The 20,464-nt window shown below is 42.6% G+C and overlaps 1 protein-coding gene across 1 annotated transcript in view; it reads left to right on the top strand.

Moving 5' to 3' along the window:
* Positions 1-12,153: 12,153 nt before the first annotated feature.
* LOC107293630 (aldehyde dehydrogenase family 3 member B2-like) overlaps positions 12,154-20,464 on the top strand; it is a 17,325-nt gene continuing 9,014 nt past the window's right edge. Inside the window, exons 1-2 of the mRNA XM_015822785.1 lie at positions 12,154-12,222; positions 13,233-13,346. Coding sequence (XP_015678271.1) covers positions 12,154-12,222; positions 13,233-13,346 — 183 coding nt within the window. The remainder of the gene's footprint in view (positions 12,223-13,232; positions 13,347-20,464) is intronic.

Below are 20,464 nucleotides of genomic sequence, written 5' to 3'. Positions count from 1 at the left end.
TATTATTATTATTATTATTATTATTATTATTATTATTATTATTATCCACATCGGCCTTTCCCAGGTTCTTGGGAAGGATTCTATAGGTGGACCAAAACGTCAAATCCAATTTGAACATCTGGCTGACTGCGTGATGAACAAAAATAAAATACTAAAATAAAATATTGTCGGCATAATTATGCTGCGTCAAAAGGGAGGGAGACGTTATGGTCAAGACATGACTCCAAACATTATCAGGCCACGCCCAGCCATTGGAACTCTGGAAGTGAGTTGTAAATACCTTTTAGGAGGTCCATCGTAACCTTGGTCACTAAGCAACCAGTTGTAAGTCAAGGAGTACCTGTATGAGATATTTTCAGTCATGCTGAAGCATTGATCATGGTCAAATAAAATCATTGTTTCCAGCCTGTATAAAGTTTTGAGTTATTTTTGTTTTCTGTAAAAATTATATTACCCCCTTAGTAGGGAATATATTCAAATTTCCACTCAGTACTTCAAATTTCATTTTCTGAATATTTACTGTTCTCCATTTGTGTGTGTGTGTGTGTGTGTGTGTGTGTGTGTGTGTGTGTGTGTGTGTGTGTGTGAGAGAGAGAGAGAGAGAGAGAGAGAGAGAGAGAGAGAGGTCTTTTCATTAGCTGTTATCATTATATATATAAAACATCCTTGGTAAAACCCTTTAGTGGAAATGAATCAGTATAATTAAATCTAATGTTTTAAAACTTTACTGGCTGTTGTTTAATTCCATGTGCAGAATAATCCATAAACAGATTTTATGTTAATTTAAATTCTGTATTTGACTGAATTATTGTTTATAATGATGCATATTCCCATAGGTTGGTCTGCCATTCTTCTAAAAAAAAGACTATGTGCTGCTTATTTGGAGATATTGAAACTAATGAGGTGGTTTTGATCATTCTGAAAAAAGAGAATTGAAATATTTCATCTTTGTTTTATTAGGAACTAAATCTTGCAATCTATATTACCCATCTTTCCACTGATCAGATTTTTTTTGGTACATTCACCTTCATAAAAACAAAACATTGTAATTTCTGCACATAACCTACAGCAGAACAATGCCAGCTGAGTTGTCTAATTGTCTCTTTTATGGCAGAAACTCATGATGCTGCAATTACAGATAGTCTTGTATGGTAATGTCATAGTCAAAGACCTTGTTGCTGAATGACTCATAAGGCAGATATTTCTGGCTACTCATGTAGCTGCCCCACAGTAAATATATTAAAGGGTATCCAGTGTTACTTGATCCCTGAAGCACAGGATGCTCAATTAAGAGTTCTGCTCAAAGATATTAACCCTAAAACACTCTCATTATATCCTGAACGATGACATATTTCTTTCAGATAATTATTTTCAGAGATGCAAAAGGATAATAGTGATAGTTGGGCAGACAGGATTCCTGTGTCATTTGGAGGATTATGATAGGAGCATGGTGGGCCAGGTTTACGTCTCACTCCAGTTTCTAAAAACAAAACAGAACAAGGACTCCACATTCGATGAGATACTATGGCAGGAGAGAGAAGAGTGGAATTTTGAGCATCGGACTAAGTGTCAGAGTGGATGATTCCCATTGCGCTATTGCGCTGTTAGGAATGAGCCTAGCCTTAACTAGCCAAGAGTGCAAAATATTTCATTCCTCATTGTTTTAAATATTAAAATATTGCAATATTGTAAAACCGTAAGTGCTAGGAAAGGGAAGATCTTTCTTCCTCTGGAATTCTATTCACATTCGGCCAAATAGCTCAACTTCTTTATAATGCCCAGCTGGTTCCCTTCTCCAATTTTGCACCATTAGAACTTGTCAAAGTTCTAAGATCAGCCCTTCAAGTTCTAACAATATGTCTTAAAAGCCACTCTGAGACTAGAACTAGACCTCATGAAAGTATAGGCTAGACAGTGATGGCGAACCTTTTAGAGACAGAGTGCCCAAACTGCAACCCCAAACCCACTTATGTATCGTTGGGTGCCGGGTGGGCATGGCCCATTGGGTGGGTGTGTCCAATTGGGTGGGCATGGCCCATTGGGTGGGCGTGGCTGCGGTGGTAACGGGTGGGACTAAAAAGTTCAATCAATCAATTCCAACTTTGCAAGGTCTTTTTTTTTCCCATGAGAAGTTGAAATTTATTGATTGATTGAACCTTTTTTTTTTTTTGCATCTGGCAGTGGAGGCATAAAGCGAAAATGTTTTATAAAACCCAGCTGAAAGTCTAGGACTGGGGCGATGTGCGCGTGCCCACAGAGAGAGCTCTATGTGCCACCTGTGGCACGCGTGCCATAGGTTCACCACCACGGGGCTAGAGTGTAGGTGTCCATACCCAACTATTGGCTCAGACTATTCTTTTTCTCCATTGGCCCTATCCCATTAATTATGAGGCTGGTTAAAATTAGGTGTACCTTTTTCTGTCACTGTTGATTTTATAGTGGGAACACGAAGAAATGTCCAGAAGATGAGTAGTACCCTATACTAGTCGGTTTTGAGAGTAATTCGTCGGACATCCTTTGGTCTCGCGGTTACCCTAGATCAGTCTTCCCCGACCTTTACTGTCAATGATTCCCAATAGGCACTCTTCCTCCCCTGTGATATACTTAATTAAACTCAAAGTACCTGACTACTGGAGGGCCTTTATTGTAGCACCATGTCATGGCCTTCCCTCAGCTGTCCTTGAAGGCTGATAAAGGAAGATTTCCTACCAGGAGACAGAATGTCCCTGTGGTGCTGGACAAACAGAAACAACAGATCTTGTGTCTGTGGAGATTCTCAGTCATCCAAGTCATAGTTTCTCAATGGTGCTTTTCCAAAAGGCAACTGGACTGTTTTTTTCTTTGATGATGATGAAGAAGAATAAGACGTTCTGCTTCTTATCCAGGAAGCTTCATCGGTTCTGGGAGACTGGATCTTGTGCTTCTCCAGTGCCTACATTAAGAGACATCCATACTAGCCTCATCACACCCTTACTGTATAAATACAAGTAGTCCTCAACTTACAACCACAAATGAGCCCAAAATTTCTATTGTTAAGGGAAACATTTGTTAAGTGAGTTTTGCCCCATTTTACGATCTTTCTTGCCACAGTTGTTAAGTGAATAATTGTAGTCGTTAAATTAGTAACATGGTGGTTAAGTGAACAAAATCCCCATTGCCTTTGCTTGTCAGAAGATTGTAAAAAGTGAACACATGTCCCCAGGATAGTGCAACTGTCATAAATATGAATCAGTTGTCAAGTGTCTGAATTTTGAATACTGCAACAGTGGTAAGTGTGAAAAACGGTCATGTCACTTTTTTCAGTGCCGTTGTAACTTCGAACGGTCACTAAAAGAACTGTTGTAAGTTGAGGACTACCTGTACACAGGATGCACAGAACAATTTTAGACCTTCCAGCTATTTTCAGATTCTGATCCTGCTGCTACATATAATGTTGTCAGGTTCTGCGCAGCAGTTCTCAAAATCCATCAGCCATAAACTAGTCTTAATAAGCATCCAATTCAGTGGTGGGGTTCAGCCAGTTCGCACCACTTCGGTAGATCCGGTAACTAATTTTTTGTTGCCCAGGCCCAGAACGGACTTCCGGAAGTGCATTCAAACAGAGAACCGGTTGTTCACATATTTCAATCCCACCACTAATCCAGTTCATCATGCTAGAGTGTGCTGAGTTCCAGAATGTTTCTGGCTTTGCGGACCAGCGGGGGGAGACAATAGTTTGCGCAAGCAGCCGACAAGTGCAGCTCCATTTGCACAAGCGGCAAATGGAGCATGCACACATACACTTATGTCTTGAGTGTTTTTTTTATATAACCTGTTGGCCCAAATATGGGAGGAAGAAATCTTTTCTGTTTTATATTTTTTAGATTGTTATAATGAATATTTTTAGACCCTAATGTATTTTCTTTGCTTTTTAACTGACTATATCCCCGCCTCCTTATGCTGGTTTTCACCATAATAAAAATTAGATTGTTTGATCTACTCACATTTCTCAAATAGGTTTGACACAGAAAATAATTTGTTTCAGACTCTGGATTATCTCCACCCTTCCAGCCACATCCTTTGCTCTGAATATTCCCTTCCCATTCTTGTGGCTTTGCAGAGCCACACCCACAGCACCTTCAGCATCCAATGAATTACAAGAGGGCTTTGGCTAACAACCAATCAGCATGGCCAGAGATGGAGTGCCAAGAAAACAAACCAATATAAGCATGCCATTAAAAAGCAGTTCTCCAGAAATAAACAGGGTGAAGAGGAAACTTCCACTTACCAGTTGCACCCAGAACCAGCCAGGCAGAAAGAAGCAGAAGTAGAGGCTGAGGAATACAACTGCAGCAATGGAAAGAGGTACCAAAGAAGCACAGAGGCTGGAAGCAAATCCCATATTTTCTTCCTAAGGCTGACTTGACAATCTGATGCCTTAAAGAAGTTTTGAATCATGGCAAGAGAGAGGCATGATTGATGAAGACATCAATTTGTCCCACTCTGATATAGAGGAACCTATTGCCGGCTCAGCTATGGGTCCAGGGAGTTACGGGAGCATTGACTGGATTCTCTTCTGAGATTGTCCAGTTCTGATCTTGGAGAACAAGCCATGAAGGTCCTCCATATATTGCTGAACCACATTTCAGAGAAACCTCAGCTGGCATAGCAAACTGTGAGGGATGCTGGAAGCTGGTGGTCAGCAACTTCTGGAGCATCATAGATTCTCTGTCTTGTGATAAGTGGTCTAGATAGGAAGGACCTGAATTTAATCGGAGCTTTGGGGTGTGTGGTGTAGAAATCAGTCAGAGACAGACTCATTAGTTAGCCCACTTGGATTCTGGTGTTGGATTTGAAAGACACGGGTCCCTTTCTTGGGAATTTGTTGCTGTTCCATCTCAGTTTTAGGTTTCTTTCTGTAAAATGGACATAAGGGACATGTTATAAAATAATTGTAAAAATGAATACTGCATGAATGTTTTGAACTATATATCTAATAACGCCCAGTTATTGTTTCCAGAGTTAAACTACAGAGAAAATATGCAGAGCCAAAAAAGGACCTTTGTTTATCTGGTGTTTTCTATGTTGGTCAAGTGAAGGCCAGGAATTAGTGTGCAATTAAGATGTTGGTTAAACTTGGGTTGGTTTTTTAAACTTAGGTAGGGAAGAGCATGTTCAAATATCAACATGCAAAACAATGTACCTACTGGTTTGGAGACTTCAGACCCAGGTCTTACAAAATTGCTCTGAAAGTAAAGAAAAGAGAATTAAATCTTGAGTTGTGTCAGTAAAGAGGCAACCAGGGGCTATCACTACAATGGTATATGGCAGGTCATGAGAGATTGACCTAAGTGAATACCAAAGATTTAAGGATGCCTATGCTAACAGTGACTTTTATCAAGACTTCTGTGTTTTTTTGAACATATGTGGTCCAACCTTTCATTGTGGCATTTTATAAAAAAAAAAAACCACAACAATATCCTGTATGAAAAAAAGGAAGATGGTTCCTTAGGAGATGTGAGGTTTTTTTCAGTGGAATGAAAAAGAAAGCAAGAGCAATGAAGTCCCTATGAAATGAGACAGGTGTTTGCATGACAATAACCTCACCTGGCAGCTCACACTTGGTACCCTGAATGTGTAGGGCTACAGTAGCCGGCGTGCCCAGGGCATTTCTTTGCCCAGTGGCAACAATGGCATTCCTTTTTCAGAGGTAGATAACAAGACTTTTATTTATTTTGTTGCTCTGTGTCACTTTTTATGGAAGCCCTTGAACCTTTCTGAAATACATTATGACAAAATAGGATGCAGTACCAGAGCAGAAATCCTTTTCTAGGAAGATCAAGCAAGGTTCCCTCTAAAAACAAGAATTGCAATTTCTAGGGAGAACAGCCTGGATTAGCAATCACTAGGTTTTGTCAGGTTTTTTTTCTATGATATTTCCAGGGAGATGAGGAAAATTAATTTATATTAAACAGTAGAGTATTTATAATGGTTTTTCAGGTAATCCAGTCTGCATTTTAAAAATAAAAGAAAGGACGGCAAGGTTCAGTGAAATCTGAAGACTAAGAACAGTATAAAAGGTGCAATATTAACCTTCCTTTTAGCTCCTTTTATAAACTTACATTTGATTTACAAATCTGTTGTATACAAACACACTTGGTTTACAACTAATGAGATATACAAGAATAGGCTTTGCTTTAAAAAGGTTATGCTATAACAAAACTTCATGAGACAACAAGAAACTTAACAGAATTGAAGCAGAAAGCACTGACATTTTTACCACTTTAGTAACAACCACTTTATCCCTCTTTCAACTGTTTAGGACACTTAATTTTTACAGGAACAGTAATATCTGCCCCACTAAAGCCAGGATGGTGTGCAGAATATATATATCTGCATGCCCAAAACTCCAGTGATCTCCTTCCAGAATTTGGCAGTAGATTGATGACCACAATCAGAAACCATGGGATTAGGTAAACTTTGTAAATGAAATGTAGTTTATATAAATAGTTGTGAGCACTTTTGGTATTTGGCAAGCCAATACAAGGAATGAAATGTGCCATTTTCACAAGTTCATCTACAATAACCATAATAGTCGTGGCACTTTCTGTTTGTGTAAATCTGAAAGGAAATCAAAAAATTTCTCCATAATCAATTTAGACAGACGCAGGAAATAATAAGCCAATTAAATGATACCTACTTTGTTCAAATAAGCTCCAGAGGTACTGAGAAAAAAGCAAAGTTTAGAAAAAAGGTTCAATAATAATTTGCAAACCTCAGGAACTGTTCCAGATCTTGAGTTTTTGTGGGGCCTGCCAGGAGAGAATTGCCTCTATCTTATTTGGGACATGGTGAAGCCAGCTGAGGAAGTGCCATAACCCAGAAAGTCGATTGCTGTTTGATCAAATTTACATTTTTCCAACTAGGTGAATGATTGATGCACACAAAGCCACTGTAGTACCAGAAGGACATGTTGAAAGTGCTCAGTAGGGGAATCTGAATATAATAGAATAGCATTGAGATAACAGCACATTTGTCCAAAAGGTCTTGAAAGCCATTGTTCGTGAACTATTGAAAAACCCCAGGAGCATTAGATAGTCCGGAAGGCGTGACTGTATACTTAAAATGGCTACAGCATGTGCAATAAGAAGTCTTCCATTTATCTCTTTCACAGATCATACTAGGTTGTAAACACCCCACAGATCCAGCTTGATGAATATCTTGGCTGTACAAAGGCAGTTCCGAAATGAGGGACAGTGGGTAATGGTTGAGTGATCTGATTGAGAGCCCCAAAGTCACTGCAGAGTTAGAGCTTCCCAATTTCTTTTTTACAATTAGCACTGGAGGGATAGTTGGAGACATATATGGCTGGATAAACCTTCTTTTCCAGATTTTACCTGTAAAGTCTCAAGCGTCTAGTTCATGTTCTGAAAAGTGAATGCGTAGGAAGCTTTGCCCTAGAACAAGATTAATTGGACAGTCGTAGGGTCTATGAGAAGGCAGTTGATCTACTTTCTTTTCTCTGACTGCATCTTGGGATTCAGCATACTTGGCGGATAAGTCTGGACAAAATTTCTTGATGAGTTCAGCTGCTAAAATCTCTCTAGAGTCTAGATAAATTCATATGAGTTTTGCAACCACATGCTTTAAAAATGATGGAGCCTTCAGATCAGATGCTATGCAGATCATAGGTGTGGAGCCATTCCAGCCCTAAAACTACAGAAAAATGGGGTATGCATGCTAAGTAGAACTCCACCAATTCTTGATGTTAAAACACAGAGCATAGAAGAATAGAGTTGTAAGGGACCTCTGAGATCTTCTAGTCCAACTCCCTGCTCAAGCAGAAGACCTTATACCACTTCAGACAAATGGTTGTCCAATTTCTTTTTGAAAGCCTTCAGTGATGGAGCACCCATAATTTCTGAAGGCAAGCTAATCCTTTGCTTAATTGCTCCAACCTTTAGGAAATTTCTCCTTAGTTCAAGGTTGCTTCTCTCCGTTAGTTTCCAACATTGCTTTTTGTTTTGCCTTTCATGATTTGGAAAATAGTTTGACCCCTTCGTCTTTGTAGGAGCCCCTCAAATATTGGGGCAGTGCTATCATGTCTCCCCTAGTCCTTCTTTTCATTAGATTAGACATACCCAATTTCTGTAACCATTTTTCATATGTTTTAGTCTGCAGTCCGCTAATCATCTTTGTTGGTCCTCGCTGCACTCTTTCCAGAGTCTCAACATCTTTTTTGAATTGTGGTGACCAGAACTGGATGCAGTATTCCAAGTGAGGTCTTACTAAGGCTTTGTAAAGTGGTACTAAAACTTCATGTGATCTTGATTTTATCCCTCTATTAATGCAGCCTAGGATTGCATTGGCTTTTTTGGCTGCTGCTGTATACAGTTGACTCATATTTAAGTCATAGTAAGAAGGTTAAATAAATAACAAGGTAGTACAAACAGGCAGAAAAAAAGATAGAAAAATAGACATAATTACCCAGAATAGAGAAACTAGAAACAAGGCTAACAGCAAAGCACATCCACCAATGAAAAGGAGGGATTTTCAAACAACAAACTCCTGGAACAGGTAACTGATATTATTGTGGTATGCAATACATATTCCATGTATGTGCTCATGCCCAAAGAACACCCAAACTATACATGTATTAGATGCAAATTATATGAACTACTACAGGAAAAGGTTAGGAACATAGAGACAACTCTAGCCAAACCCCAATATACGAAAGAAAGCTCCACCCAAACCAAACCAAATAACAAACAAATAACTCCCAGAGGATTTGACCCTACTGATAAACCCTTGGAGGAAGACAAATGGAGGTATGTCACACACAGAACGAAACACAATACTCAAAGAAAGAAACAGCATACAACAAACAAACCCCTTCTGCCCAATCCTACCCACCCAGAAGCAGCCCCTTTAAAACTGAGCAATCAATTTCTCCCCTTAGATGGAAACACGCAGATCCACAACCTCCCCTCAAAGAAAACATGCAGACACCTAGCAAAGAAACAATTTCAAATATCCCTTAAAAGGTCACTTCAAATATCCCTTAAAAGGTCACTTCAAATATCCCTTCAAATATCCCTCAACAAACACACCTGAGATAAACAGAGAAGCACCTCAAAAAAGGAAGGTGAGTGTTGGTAATAGGAGATTCTATTCTCAAAAGAACAGAATCATCCATCTGCAGACCAGACATACAATCCAGGGAGGTATGTTGTCTCCTTGGAGCAAAAATCAGATGTGGCTGAGAACCTAATCAAAATAATTAGGCCTACAGATTACTACCCTTTCCTCCTCCTCCATGACACAACAAACAACCTGAGTACAATAGTGAGAGATTACAAACAACTAGGCAATAAAGTTAAGAAGCTAGGAGCACAAGTAGTGTTCTCATCAGTACTCCCAACAAAAGGCCAACACCCATTGAGGGGAAAAAGAATTTTAGAAATAAACCATTGGCTAAAGGGTTGGTGTTGCCAAGAAAACTTTGATTTCCTGGATCATGGACTGCATTTCCTATGTGAAGGACTCATGGCAAGGGATGGGCTGTATCTCACGAAAACAGTCAAAAATGTACTTGAAAAAAGACTGGCCCAACTCATCAGGAGGCTTTAAACTAAAACTGAGGAGGAAGGGTGACTAATCTCTAGAACCCAACACCAATCACAAATCCCAAGAAAACAAATCAAACAATGAGGTAAGCAGTGATGAGGAAAAAAACTCAAACAACAATCAGGAGATGCAGGAAACATACCCACAGACAGGCAAAAAAGTCTTACATACTTATATACAAATGTTCAAAGTTTGGGGAACAAACAGGGTAAACTAGAAGCAATAGTACACAAGGGACGGTATGACATAGTTGCCATAACAGAAACCTGGTGGGACGAAACCCATGAATGGAATGGACTGATGTTCAAATTGTTCAAAAGAAACAGGTCTACAAAAAGAGGAGGGGGAGTTGCACTATATGTAAGAGAACACTACATATCTACAGAAATGCACGTGATCAAAGATAAAATCTCTCCAGAATGTAGATGGGTCAATATAAAAGGGGAAAAAAGTGACATTGCCATAGGTGTATATTACAGGCCACCCAACCAATCAGAAGAAATACATGAACTCTTTGCCAATCAGTTAACAAACGTATGTAGGAAGCATACCACAGTAGTAACAGGAGACTTCAACTATCCAGATATCAACTGGGAGACAAACTCCTGCAATGAGCAGGAGATCACTCAGATTCCTAACCAACCTAGCTGACAACTTTGTCACCCAAAAGGTGGAGGAGGGAACTAGACATAAAGCTATACTGGACTTAATTCTTACAAATAGAGAAGAAGTGATAGAGGGAATTGAAATTGCCAGAACATCCTCTGTCTCATATTCAGTTGTCTGTTTTTTCTGCTCGGTCTCTATTTTTATGTTCCGAGAATTTGTGTTGTAAAGTTAAATTGAAAATCTGTTCATTTATATTTTCAAAGTTATTTTTAATTTCCTCATGGTTTGAGATCATTGTTGTTTGGATTTGTCGCACCATAGCATATATCTCCTTCTGGAAATTATTTGCTTTTTCTTGATGTTTTCTTTCTGCAGATCTCTGATTTCCCATGATAGCCAAAAATCAGGGGTTTCCTTTCTTTGCAGATAGCTTTAGAGTCATGGTTGAGTTGGTATTTGTAATCCAGAAAGGTCACTTTTTTTCCTAAAGTTTATAATTCTCACTTTAAAAATAGCCCAAAATGTTCTCTCATTTTTTGTCACAGCTGTTCTCTGTTATTAAGACATTGAAGGTCACCAGAAATAAGTTATCTTTTCCTGGGCTATACCAACTCCTGTGATAGAGCAACTGCTGTTGTGTATTTTCATCCACCACTAGATGTCAGCACCAGGTCATTTTTCAGTAATAGATAATTGTTTACTTTTATTATTTACTTCTATTTTCATGGTTTAAAAGGAAAATCTTAACAGTTTCCACCAATTTCAAACTTATCCAAATTAAGTCTTATATTCATTTCATTTCAATATATTTCTGTTCCCCCTGAAAAGTTTAATTCGCCGCTTCCGTCTGCAGGAAGGTGGGGCAGATCCCTCTCCTTCTCACTTTTGGAGGTTTTTTTCTTCTTGGGGTTTTTCTTTTTTTCTTTTTTCCCCCCCAGGAAATCAATTTTCAAGTAGAAGAGAGAAAATCACTGTTCTTACCCAGTTCCAAACACATTGTTTACAGTCAGCTTAAAGTAGTGCTTTTGGGCTTCGGCTGCTTGTAGCTTGGGCTAAACTCTGAAATTAAGCTAGCTTTTCTCCTGCTGATTTCTGGAGGGCTTTTCCCGGACCGATCGGATTGATTGCCATCTCTCTGCAATCGAAGGGACTTCCTTCCTTCTTTGTTGCCTCTACGAGGCAACTTCAGGCTCATTTATGGTTCCCTAGCAGGCAGAAATTGGCCATAGGGTGCGGAGCCCCACAATCCCTCAGCTGCTGCACTACTGTGCAAAATTGGAAGCCATAGCACATGCTTCTATTATACTTCTGTTTTTTAGTTATAAAGCTCTTCTACTGTATTTTTGAAAATCCGTTACTGTGGAATATTATTTCAATCTGTTCAAGTGGCAAAGATGGAGTTAGTGTTGGCTTAAATTTAGTTTATTTAGCACTAGAATTTATACACATTCCTAAAATAGGGTACAATTCTTCCTTCTCAGTAGAATCTGTTAGTCAGCTCTTTTGTCAAACTGCAGTCATAGAAAACTATGGAAAAAGTTCCTACTGAATTTAAAAATACTTTTGCACACACAATTTGCTATTTGAATCCATAGCTGGTTTGATTTATTTCTACAGTCACCAACCTTTCTCACTTCAATAGTCTCCAAATGTATAGATGTTACAATTCCCAAAATTCTGCAACAGCATTTTTGCTCACAATTCAGGGACTTGCAGTCCACTATAACTGGTCTGGAAGCCACCAGTTGTGGAAGATATGTATAATTTCAAATGCAGGTTATTTTGTTTGTTTGTTTGTNCTTGAAGATGAAAGAATCAAGGGCGCTGGGAGTTTGGGGAGACAGACTATCAGAAAGCAGAGCAAGCTTGAGGAAAGGACCAGCCAAGAAGGTAGCATGCAGAGAAGCAGCTCAAGACATCACAAAGTGAAGCACCGAGATGCTGACGCTGATTTTTCAGGGCATGATAGCAGAAGACAAGACAACAGACAACCTCAAGAATCCCCAAGTGGGAACACACAGAGTGGCTTCTCAGGGAAATCCAGTCCAATGTCCCGCCATCCCCAGGACACTTCCAGCGAATGCCGAGATTCAAAAAGGTAAAAAAAAAATGATACAGAGGAAAACAGGTTAGGTGAGATCCTTCCAGATCACTAGACTGTATTTTCTGTTGAGCCCAGTTGTGTGGTGAGTATATGGCATGAAAGTACATCATATACAGAGATGAATCAGAAGCACATTCACCTGAGTCTAGGGATTTACTGAGGCTATAGCGAGAAGGTTGTTCACACATCACGCTAAACTGTAAACATGGCTTAAAAGTTAAAACCCTTGGTGGCAGAGTTCACATAAGATGTTACATCAAAACTGAACAAATCACTTATGACTTATGTCCACAATTGAGCGCAAAATTTCCATTGCTGGGCAAGGCAATCGTTAAGCGGGTTTTGCCCCATTTTACGATCTTTTTGCTACCCTGGTTAAGCAAATCACTACAGTTGTTAAGTGAACTGTGCAGTTCCCAAGTGAATCTGGCTTCCCCCGTTGACTTTGCTTGTCAGAAGCTGGCTGGAAAGGTTACAGATGGTGATCACGTGACCCTGGGAGAGTGCAACGGTCATAAATATATGCCAGTTGCCAAGGACCCAAATTTTGATCATGTCACCATGGGGGTGCCGCAACAGTCGTTAAGTGTGAAAACAGGCCATCAGTCACTTTTTTCACAGCCTCTGTAACTTTGAATAGTCACTGAATGAATACTCATAAGCCAAGGATTACCTGTAATAGGCAGACATTCAGTAAGTTCTATCTTGCTTCTTTCCAACGTTGCTTATCTGTTCTTTCCTGGCTGTCTGCCTATTATGCAAAATGCATAGAAGTTTTGTCAAGAAAATAAAAACAACCCGGATAACTGAGAAAATGAGTGATAAAGGATAAAAGCATCTTGCATTTAAAAAGGTGATTGTAATTGCTGTCTATATGAGCTATTCCTCTGCATGAATTACTTCCCCTTGGCAGCCTGTCGCTGCTCACCCAGATGACCTCAAAGGTATTTTGTATTACTTTGTAGCCAACGTGAACAAAGCAATGGGATTCAACAGCCCAAAGTTCACAATAGAAACTCTTGTGGAGGTAATTATTTCGATGTAGCAGTTGAGTTGCACCAACCTGATCTGAGTCCGTTGGTTTCTATGTACCTCAATCTGCTGGTCCTTGGCCAAGATACTCTGCTGCTTTCCTGCCACTCTTGTTTCTTTAACAGACAAATAGCTTTGTTCAGGTGTTCAACATTCATACTGAGAAATCACAGTGTGAGATTATGGGAGACGTTTTCCAGGAAAAAATGCTATGGAGAACTTACATTGGTTTATAGTTAAGCAGTGGACTCACTATGGCAGATCAAGCTTCCATTTAGAAGAGATTTTATTGATTTATTTAGAAGATTTGTATGGCCACCTATCTTAAACAACTCTGGGCAGTTCACAACAGCAATAAAATGCAGTAACTATAAAACATAGTAATAAAGCAATAAAATTGTCAAAAGCAAACCCCCTGCACCTTACACTTTGAATACTTTGCAGCTAGTTCCAATTACCTAATTTAATCCTGTCTATTCTATTCTGTTCTGTTCTAGTGCCTGGATTTTAAAAAAAGGTCTTGATGACCTTCTCTGAAGCTAAAAGAATGGGGTATTCCATAAAGTAGGGGCAGCCATGGAAAAGGCACACTTTTGAGGTCCCACTAGGACGGTGATAGGATTTCAGGGGGAAAATGTCGAGTATGTGACTAACCTATCAGATATGGCAGGACAGGCAGACATTCTCAGGGAGAGGCATTTCAGCAAATAAACAGGTCCCATGACATGTACAGTTTTAATGGTGATAATCAGCACTTTGAATTGCACTCAGAAGGAAACTATGCAGCTTGGGCTATAGAGGTGTAAAATGGGCAAACTTTGGATCACACAACACTGTGCACACAGCTGCATTCTGAATCAGAATGGATCATCTCAGTAGTCAATCTCAGACTGCTCTCTGCCCCAGAGTTCAGTTCTCATATTTTAAAAGAACACTATTTCTTCATCAGGGGTGAGGGAGGGGGGCAGGAGGGAAGGAAANAGGTCATGTCCTGCTTCTCTGTGGCTGTGGCTGATGGCTATGTCTTGTGTTGGATGGGTGAGGAGTTGCTGGTACTAATCCTATCATTCTGCTATTGTTAGTGTTGTGTCCTGGGCCTGATGAGGAAACTCAGCAGGCCCAGAAATGTTGCAATTGGTCCCGGGCATTCTAAAAGCTGCCCGGGACCAGACAGAGCGGCGCCAGCCTTGTGCGCATGCGCAAGGCGCGAAGAAAGGAGAATTCCTATTGGTTCACTCTGTCTGGGTTTCAAGCCCTATAAAAGGCCTGCGTGCCTTTTGCTTCTTTGCTTGGAGTTGGAGAAGGCGAATAAAGAATTGTTGTGGTCACCATGAGTCTTCATCTTTCGCACGCGAACGAAGAACTTAACATTGGCGACGAAGGTGGGATCCTTTGCAAGCTTAAGAAATGAAGTAAGGACTTACCAAGGAAGTCCTGATGAGGGAAGACGGCGTCTGCATCAGCGTCTCAGCCTGCCAGTACAGCGTCGCTGGGGGGTGAGCTCAGCTAAAGGACCCTTTCCCAAACATCAGCTTGTAAGGGAAGTGATTGGTGAAGGTCGTAAACTTTACGATGTTGAAGATTGGCCGCTTGACTGATTTTGATGTCTCCCACCCAGAGAGATGGAATTCCTACGTAGCACGGGTGGAGAATTACTTTAGAGTAAATCAGATAAGAGAAGACGGCCTGAAGGCAGCAACTCTTTTGTGTGCCTGTGGACAAGAAGCTTTTGACATCGCAGAAAATCTGATGGCCCCTGCACCTCTGGAGTCAGTAACATATGCTGATCTAAAAAAGATGCTGAAGGAACACTTCCAGCCGAAGTTATCCGTCATTGCTTGGAGGCATGCATTCGAGCAGAGAGACCAGAGGCCGGGTGAATCTGCTGCGGACTTTATTGCTGCCTTAAGGCAAGCAGCCAGGCCTTGTAAGTTCAAGGATCTGGAAGAGAGGCTGCGAGATCGCTTCGTTTGTGGCTTAAGGAGCAGAGACTTACAACAGAAGATCTTTGCAAAAGAAGATGTTTCCTTCCAAGACGTGTTACGAGAGGTGGCAGCTGAAGAAGCAGCAGGCGGGGCTGTGAAGGCCTTGCGGCTCGCCAGGAACCCTCCAGACACAGCTACCGTCCATCAAGAGGACGCTCGAGAAGGATTGGAAGTGGATCCTGAAGAGGTGGACAGACTTCACCAGCCAGCTGAGAGGAGGCAGAAGGGACATCCGGACAAGGCCTCAGCATCTCTTCAATGCTTTGGGTGCGGAGGACGCCACAAGCGAGCTGACTGCAGGTTCCACTCTGCCATTTGCAGGGCGTGTGGCAGGCAAGGCCACATCGCATCCGTCTGTTTGGGTCGCCAGAAGGTCCAACCTCAGGAAGAATTGCTTCAGAAAGGTACCAGGGTCCCCAGCCAACACAGGGTGGGTTTCTGCTCATCGCGCAGGAGTATTCTGAGAACAGGGACACACAAGCCCCTTAAGAAGAAACTTTCCATTAACATAAGGTTGCAAGGGGTTCCCTTATTAATGGAGTTGGACACAGGGTCCGCTCTCTCAATTATTTCAATTAACACATTTAAAAGGATCTGCAGCATTAATGGCCTTCGAGTTAAACTCATGCCATCGAGTCTAATACTTACTGATTTTCAAAATTCTGTGGTGTGTGTTAAGGGGGAGGCCACCCTTAGGGTACAGCATAAGGATTTTGAAGGTCTCCTAGATGTGGTGGTAGTTGGGGGTGAACATACAAGTCTTATTGGACTCGATTGGTTCGAGGCTCTGGGAATCCAGGTAACTGGGCTGCACCATTTGCAAACGTTGGGCCTTGCAGAAGTCTGCAAGGAGTTTGCAGATGTGTTTACTTCAGAGCTAGGATCCTACAAAGGGCCCCTCATTGCGCTATGGTTAGACCCAACTATCACGCCCATCAGGGTCAAGCCTAGAAGGGTACCCTTTGCCCTCAAAGGTAAAATAGATGCTGAGCTGGACAAATTGCTCCAGCAGGGCATCTTAGAACCTGTGGATTCTAGTCCATGGGAAACCCCCATAGTAACGCCTCTAAAGGCTAATGGGGAAATACGTATATGTGCAGATTACAAGTGTACACTGAATAAAGCGTTGCAACAGCACGCTTATCCAGTTCCTGTTGTAAGCCACATTCTGGCCTCCCTCAAAAGGGGGGGGCGCATCTTTGCGAAACTTGACCTGGCACAGGCCTATCAACAGCTACCTGTTGATGAGGCAGCTGCAGAGGCCCAGACTATTGTAACTCACAGGGGGGGCCTTCAAGGTCAAGAGATTGCAATTTGGGGTAAATGTAGCCCCTGGCATATTCCAAAGTGTAATGGAGAGCACGCTTCGAGGTATTCCTGGGGTCTGCCCCTATTTTGATGACGTCCTCATTGCTGGGGAGTCATCTCAAAATCTAGCAGAGAGATTAAGGGCTGTCTTGCTTCGTTTTCACAAAGCAGGCCTTAAGTTAAAGCAGGATAAATGTAAGATAGGAGTCACTTCAACTGACTTCTTGGGTTTCAGGATAGATGCCCAAGGCATTCGCCCTGCTGAAGACAAATTGCAAGCTATTCAGCAGGCCCCAAGTCCAAAGTCCAAGAGTGAGTTACAAGCCTTCTTCGGACTCTTGAATTTTTACCATGCATTTCTCCCACATAAGGCTGCTGTGGCAGAGCCGTTACATAGGCTCTTAGACAAGCAGGCTCCATGGCAGTGGACTAAAGTCCATGACAGGAGCTTCAAGTGAGCATTGCTCACTTCCAATGCTGTTTTAGCGCATTTCAATGAGCAACTGCCTATTTGCATCGCATGCGATGCATCTCCTTATGGGGTGGGACCAGTACTTAGTCATCTTAAGGCTGATGGGACACAAGTCCCTGTGACCTATTATTCAAGGACTCTGTCATCTGCAGAGCGAAATTATGCTCAGATTGACAGAGAAGCCTTGGCCATAGTGGCTGACATAAAGAAATTCCATGATTTCTTATATGGCCGCCGCTTCACGGTCTATACAGACCATAAGCCTCTGCTGGGTTTGTTTACAACCAACAAACAGACACCTCATATCATTTCTCCTCGTATGCTGAGATGGTCCATTTTCCTGTCAGCATATGACTACACTCTAGTTCACAAACCTGGAAAAGAGATGGGCCATGCAGATGGCCTAAGCAGATTACCTCTGAAACAGGTAGAGCCAGACCCTGCTCCTGCCATTAATATTCTTTCTATTCAAGAGTTGCCTGAATCTCCCCTTAATGCTAGGGACGTGGCTGCAGAAACCGCCACTGATCACACGCTTGCACGCTGACTTGGGTATTGTCAGGATGGCCTGACACGTGTCCAGATGCGACATTTCAAAGTTTTTGGCAGACACGCACTGTCTACCTTTAATGGGTGCCTATTATAGGGGAGTAGAGTAGTTATCCCAGCCTCACTGAGGTCTAGGGTCTTATCCTCTCTGCATGAGAGACATCCAGGCATTGTGCGCATGAAAGCGCTTGCGCGCAGCCATCTTTGGTGGCCTGGGCTTGATAAAGCTATTGAAGCTCAGGTGCACCGGTGCCAAGTGTGCCAACAATCACTGCCTGAAATGCCTCAGGCCCCAGTACACAGGTGGGAGGAGACACATACCCCGTGGTCAAGGGTACATTTAGATTATGCTGGGCCCTTCCAGGGGCAATTCTTCCTTATCCTTGTGGATAGCCATTCCAAGTGGCTAGAGGTTGTACCTGTCTCCTCCACTACTACTGCCAGGACCATCCAGTTGTTAAGAGGAATTTTTGCAAACCATGGCCTTCTGGATGTGCTTGTCTCTGACAATGGTCCTCAATTTACATCTTGTGAGTTCCAGGCTTTCCTTCAGGCCAACCTGATCCGGCATGCAACGTCAGCTCCCTTTCACCCTTCCACCAATGGGCAAGCGGAGAGAATGGTGCACACCACCAAAGACGCACTCAAACGGCTAACATACGGCAACTGGCATCACAGGTTAGCAGATTTCCTTCTTGCACACCGTACCACACCATGCACTGCCACCAGGAAGAGCCCAGCTGAACTCCGCTGGGGTCGCCACCTCATTACTAAGTTGGATAGACTGCACCCTGACCAAATGTCTTCACAGGTGTCACAGCCACGGGCACCTAGGAGACTTCAGGTGGGCGATCCGGTCTGGGCTAGGAACTATGGTCCTGGACACCTCTGGGTCCCTGCTGTCATCTGTAAGATCTCTGGACCTCTATCATACGAAGTGACTTTGGGAGATGGCTGCGTCCTGCGGTGTCACATCGATCAACTGCGCTGGCGGTTATCCCATGATGTTTCCACCCCTGCCTCTGCTCTCAGGGGGAGGGGGCCCAGGAGCCAGATCGCACTTCAGGTCAACATTGGGAGACCCAGCCTCATTGCTCCTGGGAATTACCGCAGGACGCTAGGGATTTCCCAGGGGTGGAGCAAGGGCATCTTCACGGTTCAGCTATTGCGCCGAACAGGGAGTCATGCATATCCGCAAGAGCTCCAAACAGGGATTCACCTGAGGAGGGTTTTGCCATAGAGGCGGCTCCTGACTCTGTCGCTTCGGCCACAGGGGACTGGAACTATTGGGGCACTCCTGCAACGCAGGTCACGTCCGAGACTGGTCGCGAGCTCGAGGGATTAAGTTCCCTGGAGCCATCCAGGGTAGTTGGGGAATCCTCAGCCAATTCAGAGGGTTGGGGAATTTCAGCTGCTCTAAAGGAGCCTGGGGAGAGCCCTGGCAACTCTGCCAGCACGCCTCACCAGGGGTCACCTGCAAAATTTGTGCATAAAAGTCCTGGTCTAGCGAGCCCACCAGACGGGCCGGTAGGCCAGGTGCCCTTAAGTACAAGTCCTAGTCTGCCTAGCCGAGCAGGTGAGCTGACAAGCCAGGCCCCCTCCCTAACCTTGCGTAGGTCGCAACGGGCTAAGGTCCCTCCTAAGCATCTAGGCAATTATGTGAGGTTCCTGTCAACACAAGGGACTATACAGGTCTAGGTCAAGGAGATGGAACCTATGTTGGGTAAAAGATAGACATGCGAAGTCCACATTAGAGAGTGGTTGGTTTGCTAACCCTGTTAGTTATAGAAGGGTGTCTGCATGTGAGCAGAATATTATTTTTTATTATTATTTTATTATTATTGTAAACAAAATTGGAATTGTGTGTGTTCTATCCAGGGGGGAGGGATGTTGTGTCCTGGGCCTGATGAGGAAACTCAGCAGGCCCAGAAATGTTGCAATTGGTCCCGGGCATTCTAAAAGCTGCCCGGGACCAGACAGAGCGGCGCCAGCCTTGTGCGCATGCGCAAGGTGCGAAGAAAGGAGAATTCCTATTGGTTCACTCTGTCTGGGTTTCAAGCCCTATAAAAGGCCTGCGTGCCTTTTGCTTCTTTGCTTGGAGTTGGAGAAGGAGAATAAAGAGTTGTTGTGGTCACCATGAGTCTTCATCGTTCACACGCGAACGAAGAACTTAACACTGGCGACGAAGGTGGGATCCTTTGCAAGCTTAAGAAATGAAGTAAGGACTTACCATGTGCATGTTTTACATGCACATAGGGCAAATGTAGGAATGTAGAGCCTATGGCCTGATTTCAGAGTTCTTTGCAAGCTGTTGATTCAAGCTTTTAGTAGGAATACTATTGTTGAAAGAAAAATCTTCAGGGTCCAGTCCAAACTGGGAATAAACAAAATGGAGACTGCTTTAGAAAGAAGGTTGTAGTTTATTGAAGAGCAGAACCACAAAACATGTGGCTTTGAAGCAGCTCACCACATGTTGCTGGGAGTGGTGGGTTGTTATACCTTCTTGGGCTTTTGTGTTTGGAGTTGTTCCGGTTCCTGTGGCTTTGTATTTCCTGTGTCATATACTTTGATCTGAGTCTGAGTGTGCCCTTTTTGTATTTTGATGGTGGTGTGTTAATCCTATTATGTCCTAAAGGTCATGTCCTGCTTCTCTGTGGCTGTGGCTGATGGCTATGTCTTGTGTTGGATGGGTGAGGAGTTGCTGGTACTAATCCTATCATTCTGCTATTGTTAGTGTTGTGTCCTGGGCCTGATGAGGAAACTCAGCAGGCCCAGAAATGTTGCAATTGGTCCCGGGCA

This window comes from Protobothrops mucrosquamatus, unplaced genomic scaffold (genome assembly GCF_001527695.2).
Source record: "Protobothrops mucrosquamatus isolate PMUCROS unplaced genomic scaffold, P.Mucros_1.0 scaffold1676, whole genome shotgun sequence".
Classification (NCBI taxonomy): Eukaryota; Metazoa; Chordata; class Lepidosauria; order Squamata; family Viperidae; genus Protobothrops; species Protobothrops mucrosquamatus.
The sequence above is the reverse complement of the archived record's forward strand: the minus strand, read 5'-3'. Positions and strand labels throughout refer to the sequence as shown.